Source organism: Buteo buteo, chromosome 7 (assembly GCF_964188355.1).
Source record: "Buteo buteo chromosome 7, bButBut1.hap1.1, whole genome shotgun sequence".
NCBI lineage: Eukaryota > Metazoa > Chordata > Aves > Accipitriformes > Accipitridae > Buteo > Buteo buteo.
The window spans coordinates 42,579,555-42,600,103 of NC_134177.1; the positions used below are offsets into that span (position 1 = coordinate 42,579,555).

At 41.9% G+C, this 20,549-nt stretch overlaps 1 protein-coding gene across 3 annotated transcripts in view; it reads left to right on the plus strand.

Moving 5' to 3' along the window:
* Window positions 1–11,092, plus strand: part of GOSR1 (golgi SNAP receptor complex member 1) — a 34,478-nt gene extending 23,386 nt beyond the window's left edge. For 2 of the 3 annotated variants that reach the window (XM_075032803.1, XM_075032804.1), the window contains exons 8-9: window positions 5,427–5,509; window positions 6,831–11,092. In XM_075032803.1, coding sequence (XP_074888904.1) covers window positions 5,427–5,509; window positions 6,831–6,955 — 208 coding nt within the window. In that variant the 3' untranslated portion in view covers window positions 6,956–11,092. Of the gene's footprint in view, window positions 1–5,426; window positions 5,553–6,767 lie in introns of all 3 variants that reach the window. The other variant, XM_075032805.1, reaches the window with a different exon arrangement.
* Window positions 11,093–20,549: the final 9,457 nt, after the last annotated feature.

The following is a 20,549-nucleotide window of genomic DNA, read 5'->3' on the forward strand; positions in this document are numbered from 1 at the left end:
ATGAAGCAAGGAGTTGACTTTTTGGTACGTTTCCCTTGATAATATGCTGTATGTATATGTCTGCTACGCAGAGTGAAAATACCCAACAGCTTAAGCATTTGTCTAGGTAAGAACACTTTGCTTCCAAGTCAAGCAGCATTAGAAGTGTATCTCTGCATGTTAGACTGGTTTGACTGTGATAATAGCTGGAAGTGTTTATTAGTCTGGACTTTTTCATGCCAGTGAAAACTGCAAACTACATACAAATTTCAGTTTTACTTTTGAAGAGAAATTGGGTTGCTTGCATACCCGCAGCACTACTGAACATTCAAGGACAAACTTGTAAGTGAAATTTTGAGGAAATATGGCTGCAGACACAGGCATTTGAGATACTCCTGCTGATTTGTGGGAGAGATGGGTGGGCTCTTCGTGGCTGTGACCTCGGGCTTGCCTAGAAGAGATTTCTGCAGCAGTGCAGCACTCTAATGTTGTACTTCAGCAGTGCTTTAATATTAAATATAGAGAGTAGAATGCCATCTGGTTTTAGAAACTTGGTTTACACCCAACTCTAGTAGTTCAAGCCAGTGCAACACTGAGACTAGTTCGTGCTAGTTTCCAAATGAAATGTTAAATCAGGGTCATCTTGATTCCAGTAAGAAGCATTTAATCTTTTATCATAAATGTTGTGTAGAAGTTTCAAAACATAAGAAAAAGGTATTCTTGATCTGGGGAGATTATGGTGTCGAGTAGCTAAGTGAGGCCAATATTGTGAATGGGAAGGATGTGATTATGTTTTTTAAAAACTGCATTTGTCAGTGAAGAAATGGGAACAGTAAGTCAATGAGCATATGTTAGGGATGGGAGTGAAACCAAAACTGTCTAATGAAGGATATGAGAAAGCTTCAATACTTAAGACTGTACAACACCAATCAGTGGACTAGTCCCCAGGAGCTGTGTGTTTTGTGGTAGTTCTTAAATTTAATAGTCTCATTTACAGATATAAAGGCTTAGGTAAACCAGCTCATGTTTTGAGTAATCAAATTATACATGAAGAACTGTGCTTTGTACTTGAATTTTGACTTTTTAATGGTAGCTAGAATCCAGTTAAAGTCTTGTTCATGGATATCACAATTACATTTCATTACTAGACCATATCATATTAAAAATGGTAATCACTACAGTTTTTTTCTTCAGAGCTCTTCAGTAAAACCTAGCCCATTGAGCTAGATTTCTCAAAATAATGGATAAAAGAAATGAAGAAGGTTCCAGTCTTGTAATATGTAAACTTAAACAGTTACATCCTGCCTTTTTATATGACATGGACACTTCCACTCCTCAGAAGTTAAAGCAGGAACCTTGTGTTCCATGGTAATCTGTAGTAATTATTTCCAAAGGCATTTTGGAGGTGTCTCAGGAACACTTTATATCCTGGCAATCATCTTGTATTTTCACTTCTGTAAATTAATGGATGCCTTAATGAGTCATTGGATGCATCTGATGAAAACATGTGGCTTAATTCAGGAGTGCTTTGAGAAATGTTGTACTAAAACTTCATCTGGACAAGTATCAAGTCAGTGTGGGGGTGTAAGATAAGAAGCTGTAGGTTCCTGAGCAAGCTTTCCTACGTACAGCTAGGAAATTTTTTTTTTCTGAACTTGGTTCCTAGTAATTCAAAATTTCCTGAGTGCTCTTCTCAATAGCAAATGTAATGTTTTTGCGAGTTTGTTGCTTTTTAGAGGATTAAAATACCTGTATGCTGAGTTGTAGATGTATATAATCTGTCAAATGCCATATCTTTTCACATGTGGTATGATTTGATGTACTTACTGTTCTAATTTTGTAGCCCGTTTTTCAGCTCTTGATGGTAACTGCTTTTTCTGTATTGATATACAGCTGTTTATTCTCTGTTTAGAATTTCTGTTAACACCTTCTCCTAGATGCTTTTCTTTGTATACTCATGCACTGTTTGGTAGGCAATGATTTGATTCTTCATTTCTCCTCTAATCTAATTTTCCCTTTCTTTTCTTCTAATTTTAGTCCTGAAAAGCCTGTCCCGTGTAATCAAATAACACTGTTGCATTTTATGGGTTAGTTGAGTTAGTATATCCACAAGAACAAGCATACGCAATGAGCTGAGTGACAGTACTATGCAGTCTGGGAGGAGAAGCTTTGTAAACTTTCTTCTGTTGTTTTTGCAGAAACGAAGAGAGCATTGGTTAACTGCTTCTGGTAGCCCCTTTATAAACACCAAGGAGGTGACTGCAAGCCCTGTTGCTTCCAGTTAACCATGAGTTTCATTTTTACTTTGTGCTGATTTGGCACTTGAAAAGTATAAAAGAAAAAATGCTAAATAGTCAGCTGTAAATAAAAAATGCTTGAAGGTTCTTCATAGTTCTACCCTGAAACTTCCTTTTTTTTTTTATCTAATACTTCAAAACTTGCTATTAAAATGTTAAATCTGTTCTTATAGAGTTGCTGATTGAAAGTGTCAGGGGTTTGCCTACAAGTTATCAAACTGTTTATATTCTCTTTATAACTGATAAACTCCCAATTTCCTAATGTATGTCCAAGTTTACCAGAATGCTAATATAACCTTAAAATAATATATTGATCTGCCCTGGCAATGCATGTTGTTCTATTTAAAAGAATTCACTGTATAGAGCTTTTGGAAGAGTATTTTCTATGACCTGAAAGCTATGAGAGCCATAGGCTGGATGGCCCTTCTGCCGCCTGTGTCTCTCATATGTGTGTGTGATGAACTTGTCTTGCTTTCTGAAGTATTCTGTTACTGCTAAAAAAAAAAATCATAGCGCTTACAACGCTCGGGCTTTGGCTTGGTTATCTCTTAATTTTTATGGGCAAAACCAGAGTTGGAAAAGGCAGCTTCCACCTGAATAGGTGGTAGCAGATTTTTTCCTTTTCTTTTTTTTTTCTTTTTTTTTTTTTCCTTTCCCTTTTTTTTTTTCCCTTAAAGTTTGCCTGGCACATTAGAGGAAGGCTGAAGATACTGTATCAAGGGCTACTTGAGATGGAGCAGGTAGATATAATGGAAAGGAGCCCAGAGGAACTCACTGCTCCAGAAATACTTTAGGGATCATTGATCCGGGCTGTTTTCTTCTTTAAGATGTTTGTGAACTGTGATACTGACCTTTTGCTTTAAGTCTTGAAGGAGAATTGTTAGACTTGGCTCTGCTGGTTTTTGCCATCTATTCTTGTGATACAGGCTCTAGCGTCCTAGAAGAGAAGCCAGTGGTACATGAGATGATCCAGAGCTGCTCATTCCAAATGTTGTTTTGTTCAGAGAGAAACTCGAAATAAAATGTATCAAATGGTCTTTGTTATTAAAATGTCAGGAATGCCAGTTCTATGTTTAATAAGTGTACAAATATAATTTGTGTGTCTTACTTTTCCTACCAGATTTACTTGGAAAGAGACACTAAGCTGGATAAAGGTGCTTTTTTAAATCACCTTCCAGTACTAAAATGCCAGGTCAGCCTAAGTACTTTAGTACTAATATCTGGACAAATGATGTTTCAACATTTTAACTGTTACAGGAAGATAAGCCCAAAGCCTTGAAACCCAGATGAGTTCAGTACAGAACAGTGCTTGAGGACCAGATGTATTGAGCAAGTAATTTAGAGACTTCAGTAGTAAATATTAAGGCTTGATGTAAAATGCAATGTCCAGTTTATAGTGCAGAACTTGAGAATAATGTTGGGCTTAGCACTGTGTGTTTCGGTGCTTTGTACCTGCCCCTCCTTAGACATAATGCTCACATTAGCCTTGATTTTGTATCGTGTTTGTATACAGACACTGAGTGTGAGCAAGCATAAAATTCTCTTGAAAATTTGGATGTTTGTATTGGGTAAAAGAAGCAATTTGCATTTTCCTGTTTGTTCTCCTCTGAAATTCCAGCTTTAGTTCCCTTTTCTCATATTTATATCTGATATATTGTGTTGTTCCACTTAACTTTTATTTTTCCAGAACATTTTCTGTCCATATTTAAGGCTCACAAACTTGTCCAAGAACTTGTTTTAATCATTGTTATTCATGTAGATATAGTCAACAGCAATATAGGTGACATCATCTGAGTTATTATCCAGCCATGTTGTATTTATGTCCTACTTTGTTTATTTTTGAAATGCATGCCAGCCAAGGAGAGCAGTATTTGTCATACTGTTCCTTCTTAAGCACCGTATCTCTAGAGCCTAAACTTTTATGTGCTGTTTCTCTAGATGTAAATGAGCCTGTGCAGTTTTTCTTGACAAAGCTATTGCATTCGAAGTAGCTACATGAAATACTACCTGGGGCTGCAAGTAGTAGCCTACCCTTTCATTTTCCATCTTAAAACTCTTTGTTTTACGAGCTGAAGAGAAGCTTCAAGGTAGAGAAAAAATTTTGTCAGCTGAGTAGTTCTTTAAAATCTTCATTTAAATGTCTTCTTTTTAAGAGCACAGTTGCTTTTTTCCAACTTCCAGAATGTATTAAATTTGAAATAGGAGATTCTGTTTTATATTCACCTGTATTGTGTTCTTATATTTGGATAAAGTACATGCAGCTGGACCATGTATGAGTAAAGAAACAGAGTATGAAGACTTATATACCCCATGGATGATATTCTTAATTAAGACCAAAGCTCAAAAATGTATTTTACCTGTGCTGTGATGGAAGCATCATTCAATATGATTTCATTATACACCAGCTCCCTCAACTCCAGCTTATGGAAGAGAGTCAGGTTGGGCTTGCTGGGAAGAGACATTAGTGCAGGAGAAGCCAAGCTTTACCCACTTATCTGGAGTCAGGGGACAGTATTAATCTTGAGTCAAAGCAAGTAGATCCCAATGCTTATTTGTGTTTAAATGTCTTCAAAGACCTGGTGACTCTGTGTCCAGGCTTGATTGTCCAGAAACCTCCAGTGTGAAGCTCCATGAGCTGTGTGGGTCTCAGACTGCATTTATGTCTCCTCTCAACCAGCACGTTCATTTTGCAAATTGATTTTTAATTGTGAGTCAGCTCTTACTTGCTTAATATTTCTGTAGCCACCATATTCTGGTGTCAGACAAAAAATTTCATATGCTCTCTAGAGTGAAAGTAAGTATGGGGCTTCTGTGATTAAACAAACTTCTAAATTTAAAATTTATGCCAGAAGAGTACCTTTAGGTTTGCTTGTAATGTAGTACCATTTTTTTGTTGGGACTGGGGGAGATATGGCAAAACCCTGCCTGTTTCAAGAAATCGCAGAGTTTTCAATTGTTAATGGCTTAGATAAAAAGAGAAATCATTTAAGTGTAAAGGATAGAGATTAATGGAAAAAATGTGGTTTCATTCATATTGCTTCACCTCATTCATTGTTCTCTGAAGAAGCGTTGCCTGCTTGCTTTCCTCTTGTTTTAGCTGTAGATTATTCTTAGCACCAACAACTTGATCCAGTCTTTTTCTTTCTCCAGCATTGCCATGGCAACTAAAGAAAATATGACTTCGCAGAGAGGGATGTTGAAGTCAATACAAAGCAAGATGAATACCTTGGCTAGTATCCTTTCCTAAAAATTTCTGCTGCCAGAGCATAAGAAGAGGTATAGTACAGTTTTTCACTCTGTCATTTGGGGATCAAAATGCTTTTTGATGTCAGTGGCTGTATAACCTGTAGTGGTATTGTCATTAGTGACAAACGAACCATTTTTTTTACCAGTCTCACTTGATAATCTGACTGAAGCATCTTAATGATGGATGTGGTGAATAAGTTGGTTTTGCTCAAAATTGAATACTGCATATAAATCAATGTAGCTTGATTCTCAGGTGGAGATCTGCAACAGCATTTTATGGCCTTCCCTACTATATGTTTTTGTAAAAGTATAATTTCATTTTACTTCTCACTTTTTGCTTTCAAGACTGTCCGGAGCTGAAGCTTGGCATACGTTGCTGCTTGTTATCATTTACAGCTAAGGGTATTCATGACCTGAGTATCCTCTTGTCTGTCACAGTCATGTAGATGTTAAGATTTTGGCTTGTTGATTTCTCTTCATATTCTGTGCTCATGGCTAAAGAATGTGCCAGCTTGTCAAGTCATACATGTTTGTCATTTTCCCACTTACTCCTTCCTTTCTGTCATAAGGGCCCAAAGAACATTAGCATCATTTGATTAGACAGACTACATCCTGAAGAGATGTATCTTCATAACCCATAAATTTCATTACAGTTCTTAGCAACTGGCAAGAACAAAAAAAAATTCGATAAGCTTTGGCCTTAAAAGATTCTTGGTTCCAAAGACATGAAGCTCTGAAACATATTATCTTGTTGGCAATTGTATTTTGTACATTAAAAGATAGATTTACATCTTTATGATTTTACAGTAGGAGGAGTTCTTCCTTATGTGCTATACTTGAACAATGCGTAGTCATGCAATGTGCATGATTTTCTCAGTCAAATGCCCTTGGTTGTTCCCTTCACCAGTAACAGAATTCCATTAAATAAATTCCGCAGATGTTTTATATAACTGCCCCATTTATTTTTTTTTCATTCTCATTTAAACACAATTATTAAAAGTAACTAAGCCTCACGTATTAGAGATTAAATTATATCAAATGCTGGTAATTTAGGTGATCAGGTGATGAATTCTGTGTAAATGTGAATTCTGAGCTGTTCTGTTCTCTCTCTTCTCTGATTGTCTGTTATTAGTGAAGTACAGTTGTAATCCTGCTAACTATCCATCAGGGTTTTTTACTGCATCTGCTTTCTCCAGCTTGAGAGTAGTTCTGCATTTCTTACGGTATTGGGATTTCCACATACAGATTTTGGGGCTTGCTAGTGAAGATGGTGTTTGCTGATATGACCTTGACTCAAACTCCTTAAAGATCGGTTTCCAGCAGTGAACAGCCTGATTCAAAGGATCAACCTTCGGAAGCGACGAGATTCTCTCATCTTGGGTGGCATTATTGGCATCTGTACCATCTTACTGCTGCTATATGCTTTTCATTGATGGATATTCCCCCATGGACTCTGCTAAACTCATCGCCACCATCCCTCCCCCCCAGTCAAGGAAAAGTGAGTGGGGGAAGCGACAGACTTCAAACAGCCTGCTCGTCATGGCTGGGAGTATCAGCATGATGTCTAGAGCTTATGATGGTAGACTGTGACACTGGTTTTGGGTTGAAGCTGCAGTGTTTCTCCTTCCTTGCCATACATCTTCCTTTGGTTAAATTTTGTGGGATTTGTTTGTCTGTAATTCCCTTTCTCACTGCAAGGTAGGTGAATATGGGACGCTTATCAGAACCGGTAGAACAGTTTCTCTGCTCAGCGGCGGTGGGGAGGCCTGTTGTTGGCTGGTAAGTAGAAAAAGATTGTTACGCTTGCCCTGGGTGGAAACTGCAGTAAGCCAGTTTCCCGTGTAGGCCAAGCACAGTACTGAACACTTTTGCCCTGTGAGAAGAATATTGCAGCTTTAAGCCGTCAGGTTGCTTTACTACTAAATACATGTTCTGTAATTCTTTTTAACTCACGGTTGAGATACTGGTTATTTCTGCATAATTTGTGCTGTGAAAACTGTGCTTCACACAAATTCCTCAAAGTAAAAAAAAAAAAAGGATTGTTCAGTTCACTTTTTGCACACAATATGGATAAACTACCCTCAGTGGAAGATTTGTAAGGTTTCTTGTGGCTTTAAAGGGACTAGTAAGTCCCCCTTTGTAAAAAGGGAGCGCAGCGTCCTAGCAGCTGTTTACTATAGTGTTCAGTCATCTGAAAAGTGACCAAACGTAAGTTCACCTAAAAGTAGTCTTTTGGGTATAAATACTTTGATTTTGGCTGGCATCATAAAAGTCTTTATAAAGACATGATAAGCAGTTTGAAAAGTCTATATTGTAATTTAGATAAAGTTATTCTAATAGCATTAATATTTTTACACTGTAAGTAGGATATAATCTAAACTGTCAATTAGAAATTAAAATTATGACAGTTATACCTGAGGCAAATGTATCTGCGTGCAAAATTTTTGGACATAACTCCTCATAGTAAAGAGTTGAATGTATGAATAGCGAAACAAGTATTATTTACCATTATCCGGGGCGGGAGGGGAAATTTTTTTGTCCAGACATGCAACATGAATCCTGTTGTGTTTGCATCTCTAAACAAAGCTGATGTCAGGAATGGCTTTGATATTGCAGATTGACAAATTACGGATTTTTCTGCTCTTTCAACAGCTCTTCTCCATCTGTCATATCATAACCCAATAAATTCAAACTGAGGCACTGAAATATCTTTCTAAAAACTTGATTAATTCTTTTCACAATCAATTTACAGTGCTCCTAACAGATTTCATGTATGCCATTACCCACAAATGTCAGATAGTCTCCAGGTTCTTTTCTGGAACAAAGTCTAGTGGGACAGACGCAATTTTTTACTGCTTTTTATAGTGTCTGTGAAGTACCTGTTGGAGGGAGTAGAGACTTGTGCCTGTGTAGTGTGCAAAACCACACTGTTGCGCCTAAAATGTTTGTATGGAGTTGAAGGCTTATTTGCAGACTAATAACTTTGTGCTAAAAAGTCAACAGAGGCTTCTAATCAGTTGTCTTGTTGTTGGGATTAGAAAGCGTTTGGAATTAATATGTGTAAAACTGGGGGGCTTGTATTTTAAATAAAGGGTGATTATTTGGTTGATTTGGGAATGTTTCTGGTTTGAAATGAAGTGTTGATTAAAGGGGTTTATGAAAAACCTTGATGGATAAAGGAGGTTTATTACTGAATCTGTGTGTTGGGAGATCAAACCTCTTCTTCTCGATGCTATTTCTTTGATTCCACCACCACCCTAAGGGACCCTGATCAGCAGTCGTGCTTCTGTTTAGGATTTGTAGGATTTGGTTGCTATATAGTTGGCAATATAAGATCTGCAGTACCGTAAATAAATTCACTTATTTAATCTTACAACCAGTCTTTTTACTGGACTTAATTATTTGGTGCATATATTTAATCTTATTGTGTGAAAAAGCTGCTATGGAAAATATGTAGATTATAATAAATATGTAAACATAATTGATTTTTCATGTTATGAAAATGTTATGGAGGAACTGATATATTTTAGTATAAAATAATGGAAATATGCTGAATATTCTCTGATAAAGCTTTACTGGAAACGGTTTCAGTGTTGGCAACCCCTCCATGGTTTTTATTTGTGTTGGTTTTGAGACAGAGTTTTGTGTTGGAAAATACATTTAATTAACCTTGTAGTCTCCCCTTCATCATTTTCTTGTAGTCCTCTAGCAACGTGAGCAGGAGTTCTGCTTTGCTCTCTGAAGTGGTGCGCTTGCATATAGCCAAGGGGAAAGACTTGCTAATTCTCCTGAATGTCTCTAATAACGTGGACCTATAGTTAGAGCAATGGACTGTAAAATGAAAACAGTGGATTGTAGTATTTAATCTCAAATCCCAAAATACAGGTTTCTGTGTCTCCTGTTGCTAAATATGTTCTCTAAGTTTTTCATTCTGTGTGGTTCCTCTTGCTCTAAGGAGAAAAAAAAGTGGTTAAAGAATTCTCATCTCTGCAATTCCTGGCAAAGCTGCAGTTTTGTAACTCAACCAAATAGAATTGTGCTGAGAAAATTATTGCTAAGCCATTGAAATGAAGTGAGAAAATCCATAATATTTCTACAGGGCACATTTCTCACACACACACTCTCTTTTAATTTCTACTTTATTCTTGCCAGTACACAAGCACCTACTTTAAACTTGTCCAACAACCCCCTAGCCAGGCATTAGAACATAAGGAATCTTATTGATAACTTTTGATGCCACGCTTCACACGGATGCAAATATTTTTATCCTTGCTCTTTAGACTATTTTTTTACATGTTTATCTGATCTTCAAGGGCTGGTTGCTAGAGCAGAGGAATGGCATTCGGGCAACACCCAGTATTGCGTGTTCAGTCAATAGTGAGCGTTTGTGTGGCCATAACCCGGACCACAGCTGTAATTTATCCCCAGCCCTTCACTGGCGTGTGCCTGAGCGAGGGTGGAGGCAGGGCCTTGCGATCCTGTATGTCTCTGGGACCAAGGAGTGTGGTGCTTCTGGTAATATCAGAGTTTGCCCTTCCTGGGAAGGCACCACATTTTTTCTTAACCAATATTGATTTCAGGAGCTTTTGCCTGTCGAACTGTGGTATAAATTCCTGCTGGATTCATTACACTGAATAATCAACTAGAATTTTTCATTTGTAGTTTTAGAAGTCCTTTCTTTTGGACGGTCTTAAGATTACTGTGAGAAGGAGTTGGTTCCTCGCTGAATGTTGAAAACAAAAGAGCAAAAGTAGATTTTATTTTATTTTTTTTTTTTTTTTTTTTAGCTGATGTGAAAGTTTCAGAGAAATGGTCCACAGCTCGTCCCCCAGGGCTGCGTCCTCCGAGGAGCTGTGTTCTGAAATCCCCAAAACTGCTGCACAAGGAGCAAAGTCTGGCCCACCACTTCTGATTGTGTAACTCATTTAGTCGGGACTATTTTAACTCTCTAAACATAGCAGGTTGTTTCCCAAGATCACTTGATGCATAATGTTTTCCTATTCTTACTTTTTTTTTTTTTTCCCAAAGCTTTCATTTGAAACGGGAAGGAGAGGTAACAGCTGTATTGCTTCTGAAGGAGGAAATAATTCTGAAACTCCTTATAACAAGTATTGGATTACGAAATCCTTCAGAGCAATTGTCCTATTGAGCAATGTGCAGTACAGGAGGCTGCAATGAAAGACATACTGAGCCAAAACTGAGCCATATTCTGGGTGACATCTGCAAGTCCTCTTGGTGCCCCGTATCTCTCCTGTCAACTGGATATTTGAAACCAGTGGTGATGCTTTCAGTTCTGAATACATAAGCGGCTGTTGGTCTGTCTACTACTGAGTGAGGAAAGCAGTTTAAATAAACACTCAAGACAAAAAAAACTCTTTCTCACAAAATATCCCAGTCCAGACCCTTGTAAATGAGTTTCTGATTGCACTTTCTGATTTTTTTGCTTTTCATATAGCTTCTTGAAACTTATTTTATTGTAACTGTAATTATTTTTGTTCTCACCTATTGTGCATTCTCTGTATGTATTAAAAAAAGCTTTGATATGTAATTTAATAATAAATTAGAATTCTAAGCAAGGTGCTTGGTTCTTTCCCCATGATGATCTTTGCCTACCTAAACTTCAGGAAAGACACAGAGAAGTTTCATCTCTCCAGTTTGGGATTGTCACTGAACAATTTAGTGTGTTCTCCATTTTTGTACCAAATACCAGATGTGATGGAGCATTTCCTGACCCAAAACGCTTGCTTTGGTGGGAGATGTGTTCCTCCTACCTGTGTGTGCAGACCTGGACTCCCCTTCTCCCCTTCTGTCTCAAGAATCTGCATTGGAAGGGTCTGAATATAGGCATGACTTTTTTTCTTGCTGTTCTTTGACAGATGGGACAAGGATGGTTTTCTTTAGAGGTAAGCTTTAAAAAGTTTTCTATGTATCCATAGTATAAAACATTTAATTCCCAAATGCACACCGAAACTGCTGCGTCAACTGATGTTGATTTGAAGAGCCTTCTCAGCATAAGGTGCCTCCCCCCCCCGGTTTAATACTCATCTCGGTAGTTTAGTAGCTTCCCCCCGCCCCCGCCAACTTCTCCAATCGTAACACAAATGCCAAAAATAAGCCGATACTTTGAACATGGTACAAGCAATTGTAAAAACTCTCTCCCTGAAGTTCTCTGGTGGCTTGTAGTTGTTTTCTCTCACTGCTGTGGTCTGGACCACCTCCATCCTCAGGTGTTCAAACCAGGCAGCGTCGTACCTGAAGGACCCATCTGTATCTGGTGGTTTTGCAATTGGTGCTAAATCTTTCGATGCCACTCAAATTTATTTTCTCAAACAAGAAAATCTGCCTGCCAGTGTGATACCCATCTATTTGCATAAGGCCGGGAGTGAAGAGAGGTAGTTCTCTTCATTTCAGAGCTGTCGTGCTGTGCCTGTAATGCTGCTTTAAAGTAGAGAGAGATTTCTGTGTGCTTAATGTGTCTACTAAATATTCAGGAATGACCACATGCTTTCTCAAGGGAAGGCTCTGACTGTATGTTTCAAGCTAGAGAAGAAACTTCAAAAACTGTTTTGAAAATGGAAGGGCAATTCTGATTTCGGATAGTGGGAAGTGCAGTTAGTTTTTCCAGTTTGCAGCGCTGGTAATAAGTGGTGCATAAAATTCCATCTTCATTTGGATTAGAAAATAAATTATTAATGGCGCTGAATCCTTTTTTCCAACTCGCTGTACAGTCAATAATTTATAGTGGCACAGGCGTAAGATACATATTTTTAACCAGCCGCCTCCCAGAATACTGTTGTTTCATATTGAAAACTGCTGTCCTTCCTGACAAGCTCAGGCACAGTGGGTGTTCGTGCATTATGGATGAGCCGTGCTCTGCTCCTTTAGTCCTGGTGCAATTCCACGAGCAGCTTTCCTGCTGAAAGAGACCTGAGCGCTCCATTAGAAATTCATAGGGAGAGACAGGAGTGCCTTTGTTTTATGCGTTTCACTGAACGTGGGAGACGTACTGCTGCATGGACTTGATTTTTGAATGTTTTAATAGCCGATCTCGATGTTTACAGCGGATATTTACATTTTCTGAATGCCGGCCCTCTGTGCAAAACAGGGGTCTTCAGGTCCAAAAGCTGTGCTGCCAGTGCTTGCGCCTTAGCGTCTGGGCTGTGCTCATTAAACGCTCGGAGCCTGCTGTTGCCTTCATCTTCCCCCTTCTCTGCAAGCTGTTTGAGACCGTTACGAGCATGTGTGCTGCTGCTCATCCCTTGCTTAATCTTTCCCTGTCACTGCAGCCCTCCTTGCTCTTTGTTCTTAATGGGACCCTGAGGCTTTGCTAACCCAGTTTTGATAGCGCTGCTAGTAAAGCAGGAGAAGTCTGGCCGTAATCAAAGTCCCTCTGCCTTTGAAACAGCATTTGCAATTCTCTCTTTGTGGATTATTTTCTGCTTGTCTTGACTTTCACACCCTGTGAATCCTCCGTCAGCCAGTGGTGTGATTTTGAGAGGTCTTCTGCAATCGTGTCCGTTTAGGTCTTGTGTCTTGCGTTGCTTTACTTTTCTTCGTCTGCTCACCGCGCTGCCCGTCAGATTCTCGTCCCTTGCTTCCTGGGTGTTTGGCTTCAACTAGACATTTTGAACACATGAATTTATTTTTGGTCTCATAATTTTCACTTCTTTTAAAAAAAAATCTATCCTTACTTTGAAGTCCAGAAAGGCTGTCCCAGGGTGACTTGAAGCTTATCGATCAAAGCTACACCTAGAGCTCTAGCTGAAAATGCACTGATAACCGCTTCGGTGCGTGAGCCCAGCCTGCTCTTCCACAGCTGCTGTAAACGGGTCGGCTTCGGTCCCTTCAGACGATGCTTTGTTTCTTTTCTTATCTTCCTCACCCATACGCATCCATCTGATGCAGGGTTCTTGGAAGCGGGGACAATATTCTTCATCCTTTGCCTTTCTGAAGGTGCAGTGAAAAGAACTAGAAGCTCCTCGCTGCAGATTCCAAAGTCCCATTGAGCTGTGAGCTATATAGAGTTTGCGCGTGCCTGTGCCCGGCCGTGTCATCTGCTGCAGATCCCTCTGACTTCAGACCTGTGCTGAGCTGGCTTCTTTCAGGGTGAAATGCTGCTGAAATGTCAGATTTTTAAGGGAACCTTTTCTTAAGACTCTGCAGGATGCTTGGGAATATTGCAGATGTAAAAAGAAATGGTGAGTAGCTGCGAAAGTGCTGATCAGGTGGCCCTGGCAGGTCCAGCTAAAACCACACAAATGATCATTTATCACGTTAAAAAGTGCACCAAGCGAGGACCTTGTCGCCAGTGGAGACTGGTGGGGACCTGTGTCACGGCGCTGAGCGAGCGGGAGATCCCGTGAGTGTCCCCCACCTTCCAGTGGAGGGGGGAGGCTGAACCGATGCTCGGACTTCGTCAGCCCGTCTCCTGGACGCAAGAGAAACACCCCAGCAGAGAGGCCAAGTGCAGGAGGGCTATACGTGGATATTTCCCTGCTGTGCTATAAATGGAGTTCCCTCTAGGTCAGGCATGTATCACCAGCGCTAAATTTACTGGTGGGGAGGTTTGTGAGTCAGGTTTATAAAAGCATGCGCTGCTTATGTAAAGAAATACAGCTTAGAAAGAGACAGAAGGCGGGAGGGCGCTCAGCCTGCAGCAGAGACCATTCCTGGTGTACGTCTGCCCTCTTGAAATAAATAGGTCTTTGTATTCAGAGAGTAACTGCGCTTTCAGGTTGTGCCTGTACCTTCCAGCAGGACTGAGGGATCTGCTGGCCAGCTCTTCCTGCGTTTCCATACATTTCAGGAAATGTAAATAATTTTCAAGCCTACACTCTGGTTTAGATGAAGGGTTTTTTAAAAAAAAAACAAACCAAAAACAAAACCCACAAACGTTAGGGGGATGACTAAGTTCATCTGTTCTTGTAATACTTCGGGGATACTTCAGCTTGAGTTGTGCCGCGGTGCCTCTGGGAGGGGAAAGGAGGGATGTGAAGGATGCTGCCGTGGGGATTTTGGTATTCCAATCCTTTTCGTTCGTTCAGGCACATGTGTCTGTTTGGCCTTTGAAAACCTGAGGCTCCCGGAGGCAGCTGTGTCTTTGCTGGCAGAGCATCGCCGGGCGCTTTGCCGTGTGGGACAGGCAGATGTCGGCCACCCGGTACCACCACCCGCCTTCTCGGGTCTGACCACAGGCACGGCTCCGTCCCAGGGGAATGAACTTCTCCTACGCTTCCTGAGAAAGAGATGTTCCTTAATTCAGCAGCCGAGTCCCTTCTGCAAGCGTGGTGTCCCTAATGCCCTTCGGAGGTGAGTGCTGGACCGGCCGTGGTCTGGGAGATGTCAGCAGGAGAGGCTGAGACAAGGCATCGCCTGGGCAGGGGAGGAAGAGCCTATTTTTTTTTTTTTCAAGCAAAAAATCGAGGTAAAAATAGAGCATCGCTAAAGTCATCACTAAAGCTTTAAAGCTACCAGGTCGTATCAACATTCCTTTAATTTTATTATGGTTTGCTGCGTAGCTGGGCCAGCTGTTTCAGACCAGTAATGAATTACAGTGCAGTGGGCGAGGTGCTGTTTTGTTTTTCTGCCCAACTGGGATTGATGAAGTGATCCGTTTGCATCGATCCTCACTGGGAAGGAGTTTAAAATTCAGGTTTTATGACATTGGACCTGAGACCAAATAATTGGAAGAAAATGCTTTAGAATCTGTAGCCTATAATTAAACATTTCCAAGAGGCAGCGAGATACAGCGAGCTCAGCAGAAGGAGGCATTTTGCTGGGAACACTTCCCGTCTTTGCTTTGTTTCACGCTGTGTGCTATTAAAGCAAACAACTTCACAAGCTTCAGAAGCGTTCAGCAGCTCTTGAGCAAGAATAGCATCTAACATTACAGCTAAGCTGGAAACAATGAGGACCATCGGTTGCCTTTTTTTTTTTTTTTTTTTAGCATGTTAACTAGGTAGCTTAGCTCATGGAGAAATCCCCATTACTCTATTTTAGGTATTCTAGAAATTGCAGGATGGGAGTTTTCATCTTCTGAAGGATCCAGCAGTAACCACCAGAAAGGAAAGGTCTTCGTTTAGAGCCGTGCCCTGATCTGCTGGTGCAATTCATACTTACCTGTGCAAGCCAGGCTCTCCTCTTTTCAATTGTATAAATCCTAACCACCGGTCCTTCTAAGTTTATCGAATATGTCTTGTCTGATTAAAAAATGAGTTTGAGACGCGATAGAAACGTCTCCCTGGTGCCACGTAGGATCAGCTAGACTCCTGATTAAATGTCTCGCTATGTAGAGGTGGGAGCCGTGGCTGTGTCGCTCTGACTGCCTTTGCAGGGGAGCGGTGACAGCTTTGAACTGGAGGCAACGTGCGGAGTCGTGCTGCAAAAAAGTTGTCATCTCTAAAGGGGAAGGCTGGTTCTGGGTAGGGAAATAGGAAGACTGAGGCTTTTGGCACCCTCACAAAGTCAAATTCAGTTTTTCTGCTCTTTTACCGGAGCCTACCAGGAGTTGTGTTCGGTGAACTTCAAATTTTGAAGGAGACATCCACCATACACCCTACTTTTGTCTTTTGCTTCATCTCTACAGCCAAGAGCCTGTTCTGTGAGTAGCGAGAAGTTTGGGGTGCACTCTATTTTTTCTGGCCAGCATTGAGCTACAAGCCCTGCGTGTCTCTGCAAATGGGAGCAAGCTGCACCAGAGCCGGGCGTGTTTGTGTGCTGCCCAGCACACGGTCTTGCTGCTGCAGATCTGCAGCCCTGAGCGTTCCCGCTGCGACTGCGCGATGCTGCTGCCTGCGTGGCTGCGGCGACTGCAGCAGCCCAGGGCTCCGGCTCCGTCGCCTCCCAAATGACTTGCCAAGAGGCTGTGCGTTGTTTTGAGGGTACCTTAGCTGCGCGCTTGTTTTTTTTCGACAGCAGCCAATGTTAGGAATGAGAGAGAAAATGAAAACGTTTTCCCTGTGCTTTTAATTCGTAGCTCCTGTCCGGAGCAAAGTCATGGAAACCAGTTGAAGAACTGGTGACCAACTTTTTGTCCTTCGCTTGAACCCCAAAGCTCATGCAAATTCATTAGCGAAGACAAAGATTAAGAGGTGAATGGAGAGCCTATAGTGTTTAGTAGAAAATATATGCAACATGGAAATTGGATGTAAACCTCTTGCTGTTCCTTTGCGAATCTATTATACATGAGCCCATCAGAGCAGCATATTAATAAAACAAGAGGCTAAAGCACTTGGCACTCCCATCTCTTTAGCAAAACATCAGAGGCGAGGCTACCAGCTTCGGTCTTTGAAGTCTGGAACTTGCACTTGCCCAGCTGCTCCGATGGTCCGGTCAGGATGCTCCGATGGACATCTCGCCGCTGAAGGGAAATCTCTCCATGGTGCAGGGGTCTTTTATTCAAGTAAAATTCTCCTCCTCCGGGGCAAAACCATTGTTCTTTCCTGCTCAGCCTTCTTGCCTGCTGAATTCTGAAAGCAATACGCGACGAAGGCCAAAGATGGCTTAAAGCAACCTCAGACATCGTGTGCTAAGATGCAAATTGCATCTGTTCCTCGAAAGCTCTCCCCACCAGGGCCACTCTGTCCCAGTCTTTTGTTATGCATGGGTACCACCAACCACAACCACAAGTCCCTTTGCTTCGCTGAATAGCGAGGAGTAAATTACGCTGAATTTTCTAAACATCTACATTTTGCTTTTCCATCAGGACAAACAGAGGTGGCTCTTCGGACCTCCCCTGTAATCCCACTCGTGTTGCCAAGGACCCTTGTGCAGACACTAACACCTCTTGCACTTCTGGGTGAGCAGAGGCAGCAAGGGAACGCTGCTGCTAGATAACATGGGCTTCCTGCAAAGTCCAGCCTTAGTGAAAACGGGAGTAGCTGCAGTACAGTGTGAGTTGGGACCTGCGTGGCTGTGAGTAAGTATTCATGGCCGGAGGCTCTTAAAGATAGAGGTTTTAGCAGCTAATAACCTAGTCCTGGCACGTGAAACTAAATATCAAGAACACCGATTTAAGTAGTGTTACAAGGGATGGGTATTTAGGAGTAAGAACCAGCAGATCTAGTTGGACTTGTAGTTTTCCAAGCAGTGGGGAATGGACACACTGAAGAAATGTGCTTGATGTGTTAAAAATGCCCCAGCAAGCTACAGAGCCGGGTAGGGGGTGGGAAGTGTAGTGTAAGAGAAGGGCTGTGGGATAAATGAGAAGGCTGAGCTTGTTGCCCGGTGTGTTGGAGGCTGCAGAGCAGCTTTGTCTCCCTGGGAGGTGTTTGGGCACTGATGTACCAGTGTGGTGCTGCCTGAACCGTAGGAAATAGGAACCCGTAGGGACAGACCCAGTATCGAAACAAGCTTCGGCTTATAGGGGCTGGGCTTTGTGCTGTGGGCAGCGGCAGATCTAGAAGAACTAATTAGTGTTCCTTTGATCATTTTCTGAGATACACATGAGGATAACAGGTCTGTTTTTCATGAGTTCATGAACGTTTAATCTGCATCCTCTCTGGCTTTTCGTACCGGGGGGAGGGGGGGGTCCTATTTATTTTTTTTTCCCTCCAGAAAAAAAACCCCTACAGCTTGCATCTTTAAGAAAGGAAAAGACATATGTATCATAATATTGCCTATGAAAATGACAGGTAGGCAGTGCTGGGGACTCAGCGTTCCTTAATGCCTCTGGCCATTTTCGGTGGGGAGTGACCTGCCTCTGCCTTGGAGGGAATCTCATCAGCAGGACGCGCTCCAGGCAGGACCATTAAGTCCATTTGTTGCTGAATCACGCTGCGGGCTGCCAACATTGCAGAGAATTTACATCTTTTTTTTTTTTTTTTTCCATTGTAGACACAGATGAAAGTGGAAGGGTTGTGTCTGATACCTGCTCTGGGGCCATAAAGCCTCAATTTTTGATCCTAGCTGCTGGTGGTGGTGGCATCTGCCTCCTCCTTGGGCAGCTGCGGGACTGTCTTACCTCCAGTAAGTCCTACCCTGAGCTGAAATCTGGACAGCTCGAGCATATTGCTACAGAGGAGAGAGCTCTGTAAGACAACTAATTCATCTCAGACTTGGCAAGTCTTCTCTCCAAGCTGGGTTGGGTTGGAAGCTGCGTTGCCATTCATTCCCGGAGGATGCCAGAGACGCGCAGCCAGAGGAGGGTGTTAGGATTCAGCTGAATGAAGTTGTCGTGCAACTAATCTTCAGTACAGCCTTGATTGACTGGTGTGCCGTTACACAGAAATAAACTGGTCGTGACCCAAGGTGCATGTTACACACAGTCAACAGCCTTCCAGCGTGACTGGTTGGAAAAACTCCTCCTGGGAAAAGACTAAAGCCAATGTTTTTGGTAATGGCTGAATTTTCAAGATTTGGCTTAACAAACTTTAAAAAGGACTTGTTTCCTGGGAGCAGCCTGCGTTTAGGATTTTGAGTGGAGACCAAATATTGCTATTCATTCTTGAAATCTATGGTTTTGACCAATAATTCTGGTTTTCGAGCAGATTTGGAATTTTTTCTCTCATACTTGGTTGTGCCCCATAATACCAAACTGCAGAGGCAGGGCTAGCAAAAAGAAGCAGTTCCCAGTGGCTACTCCCCATCCCATCCTTGTGCCTTGCAAGCGAGGAGGATTTCCCCTGCTTCCCTGGGCTGGCGTGCCCTGTGGCATGGCCGGGGGGAGATCTCCTGCAATAGCTGTGCTTCCCGAGGAGCTCGGTGCCACTTGTCTCTGCAGCACAAGGCTGATCTCTCTGGACCCTTCTCTGCTCTGACTTGTGCTGTTTTCCTCTACCTTTTGCTAGCATGTATTTATTTGCAACCCACTGCACCCAAAATACCAGCTGATCTACTTGCTCTTGGCGTGTGAAGCAATAGTTAAACGAGTAGTTTGGATCTTTTTTTTTCTCATTTAGACAGAAGAAACAAGTTCAGCTTTGACCATGCATGTTACATTTTAATTTTTTCTCATGCCAAGAAATACAAAGAAAGTATATAAGATATATCATATCATCCTGCAGAAAAAGAAACATTTATCAGCAAAGAGAAGCGCCCAGCTGCAATTCCTGATGTGTTCATGCTGCGTGTGAAACACGGCTCTTCCAGTTTGGCTTCAAAACAGGAGGAGCCAGTGCGTGGACAGTGGTTGCGGCAGCGGGGAGGATAGACCCTGCACTTCCACGCAAAGGATCGTGTCCTGGGCACCTTCTAACAGGGGTACCTGCTCCGAAGTGGTATCAGGGTTGCCTTGGTGAATCCTGCACACGTTCCCTTTCTGATGTTTCTTATCCTGGATGGGTATTTATAGGTTTGAATTTCGCTACCTACTGGTGTTAGCAAATGCTTTACAAATATTCCACTTTGAAAAGGCTGCTTTCCCCCACCACCCCCTTGGCTTGTGCCCAAGCATGGGAGTTTTCAGTCCGAACCTAACTGTCTTTGCCAAAATTAAAGGATGTACGCTGAAAGAAAATCAACCTTAAACCTGAAATTATTTCAGCTTGACTGTGCAACCTTGGCTGTGGTTCTGTGATAATAAAGTGATAGGGCAAGGTTGGGGGTATCGGGAAAAACAGAATAAATAAGGTCATGGGACCAGCCCAGTGGGTGCGTTTCTACAGCCTCTCCCCGGACTTAGACCAAATGCAAACAGAGTTTTAATTTTATATAAAAGGCAGGATCTGCTCCCCTTGTCTACATGGAGAAATCTGTATTTGGAAGGTCAGCTACTGCAGCGGTACGTCCTTGAGTCCGCAGCCAGCCTGGGTCAGAGCCTTGGAGGAGCGGGTTCCCTACCCCTCGATAACCCCTTTCAGCAAAGCCCAGCGATGACATCTCATTGCCAAGACCTGTCCCGCATTAAAGGAAAGGCGGAGGATGGGAGGGAAGAGCCTGTGAGACTCGTGCATTGCTCTAGGGGCAGAAATGCTGAGGGGAAAGCACGTTAAACTCACAAAGATGGGGAGAGAGGGGTGAACTGGAAGGGAATGAAATACTGCCCAGAAAAAGCAAACACATCCTTAAGAGAGCAAACTTGAAAATCAA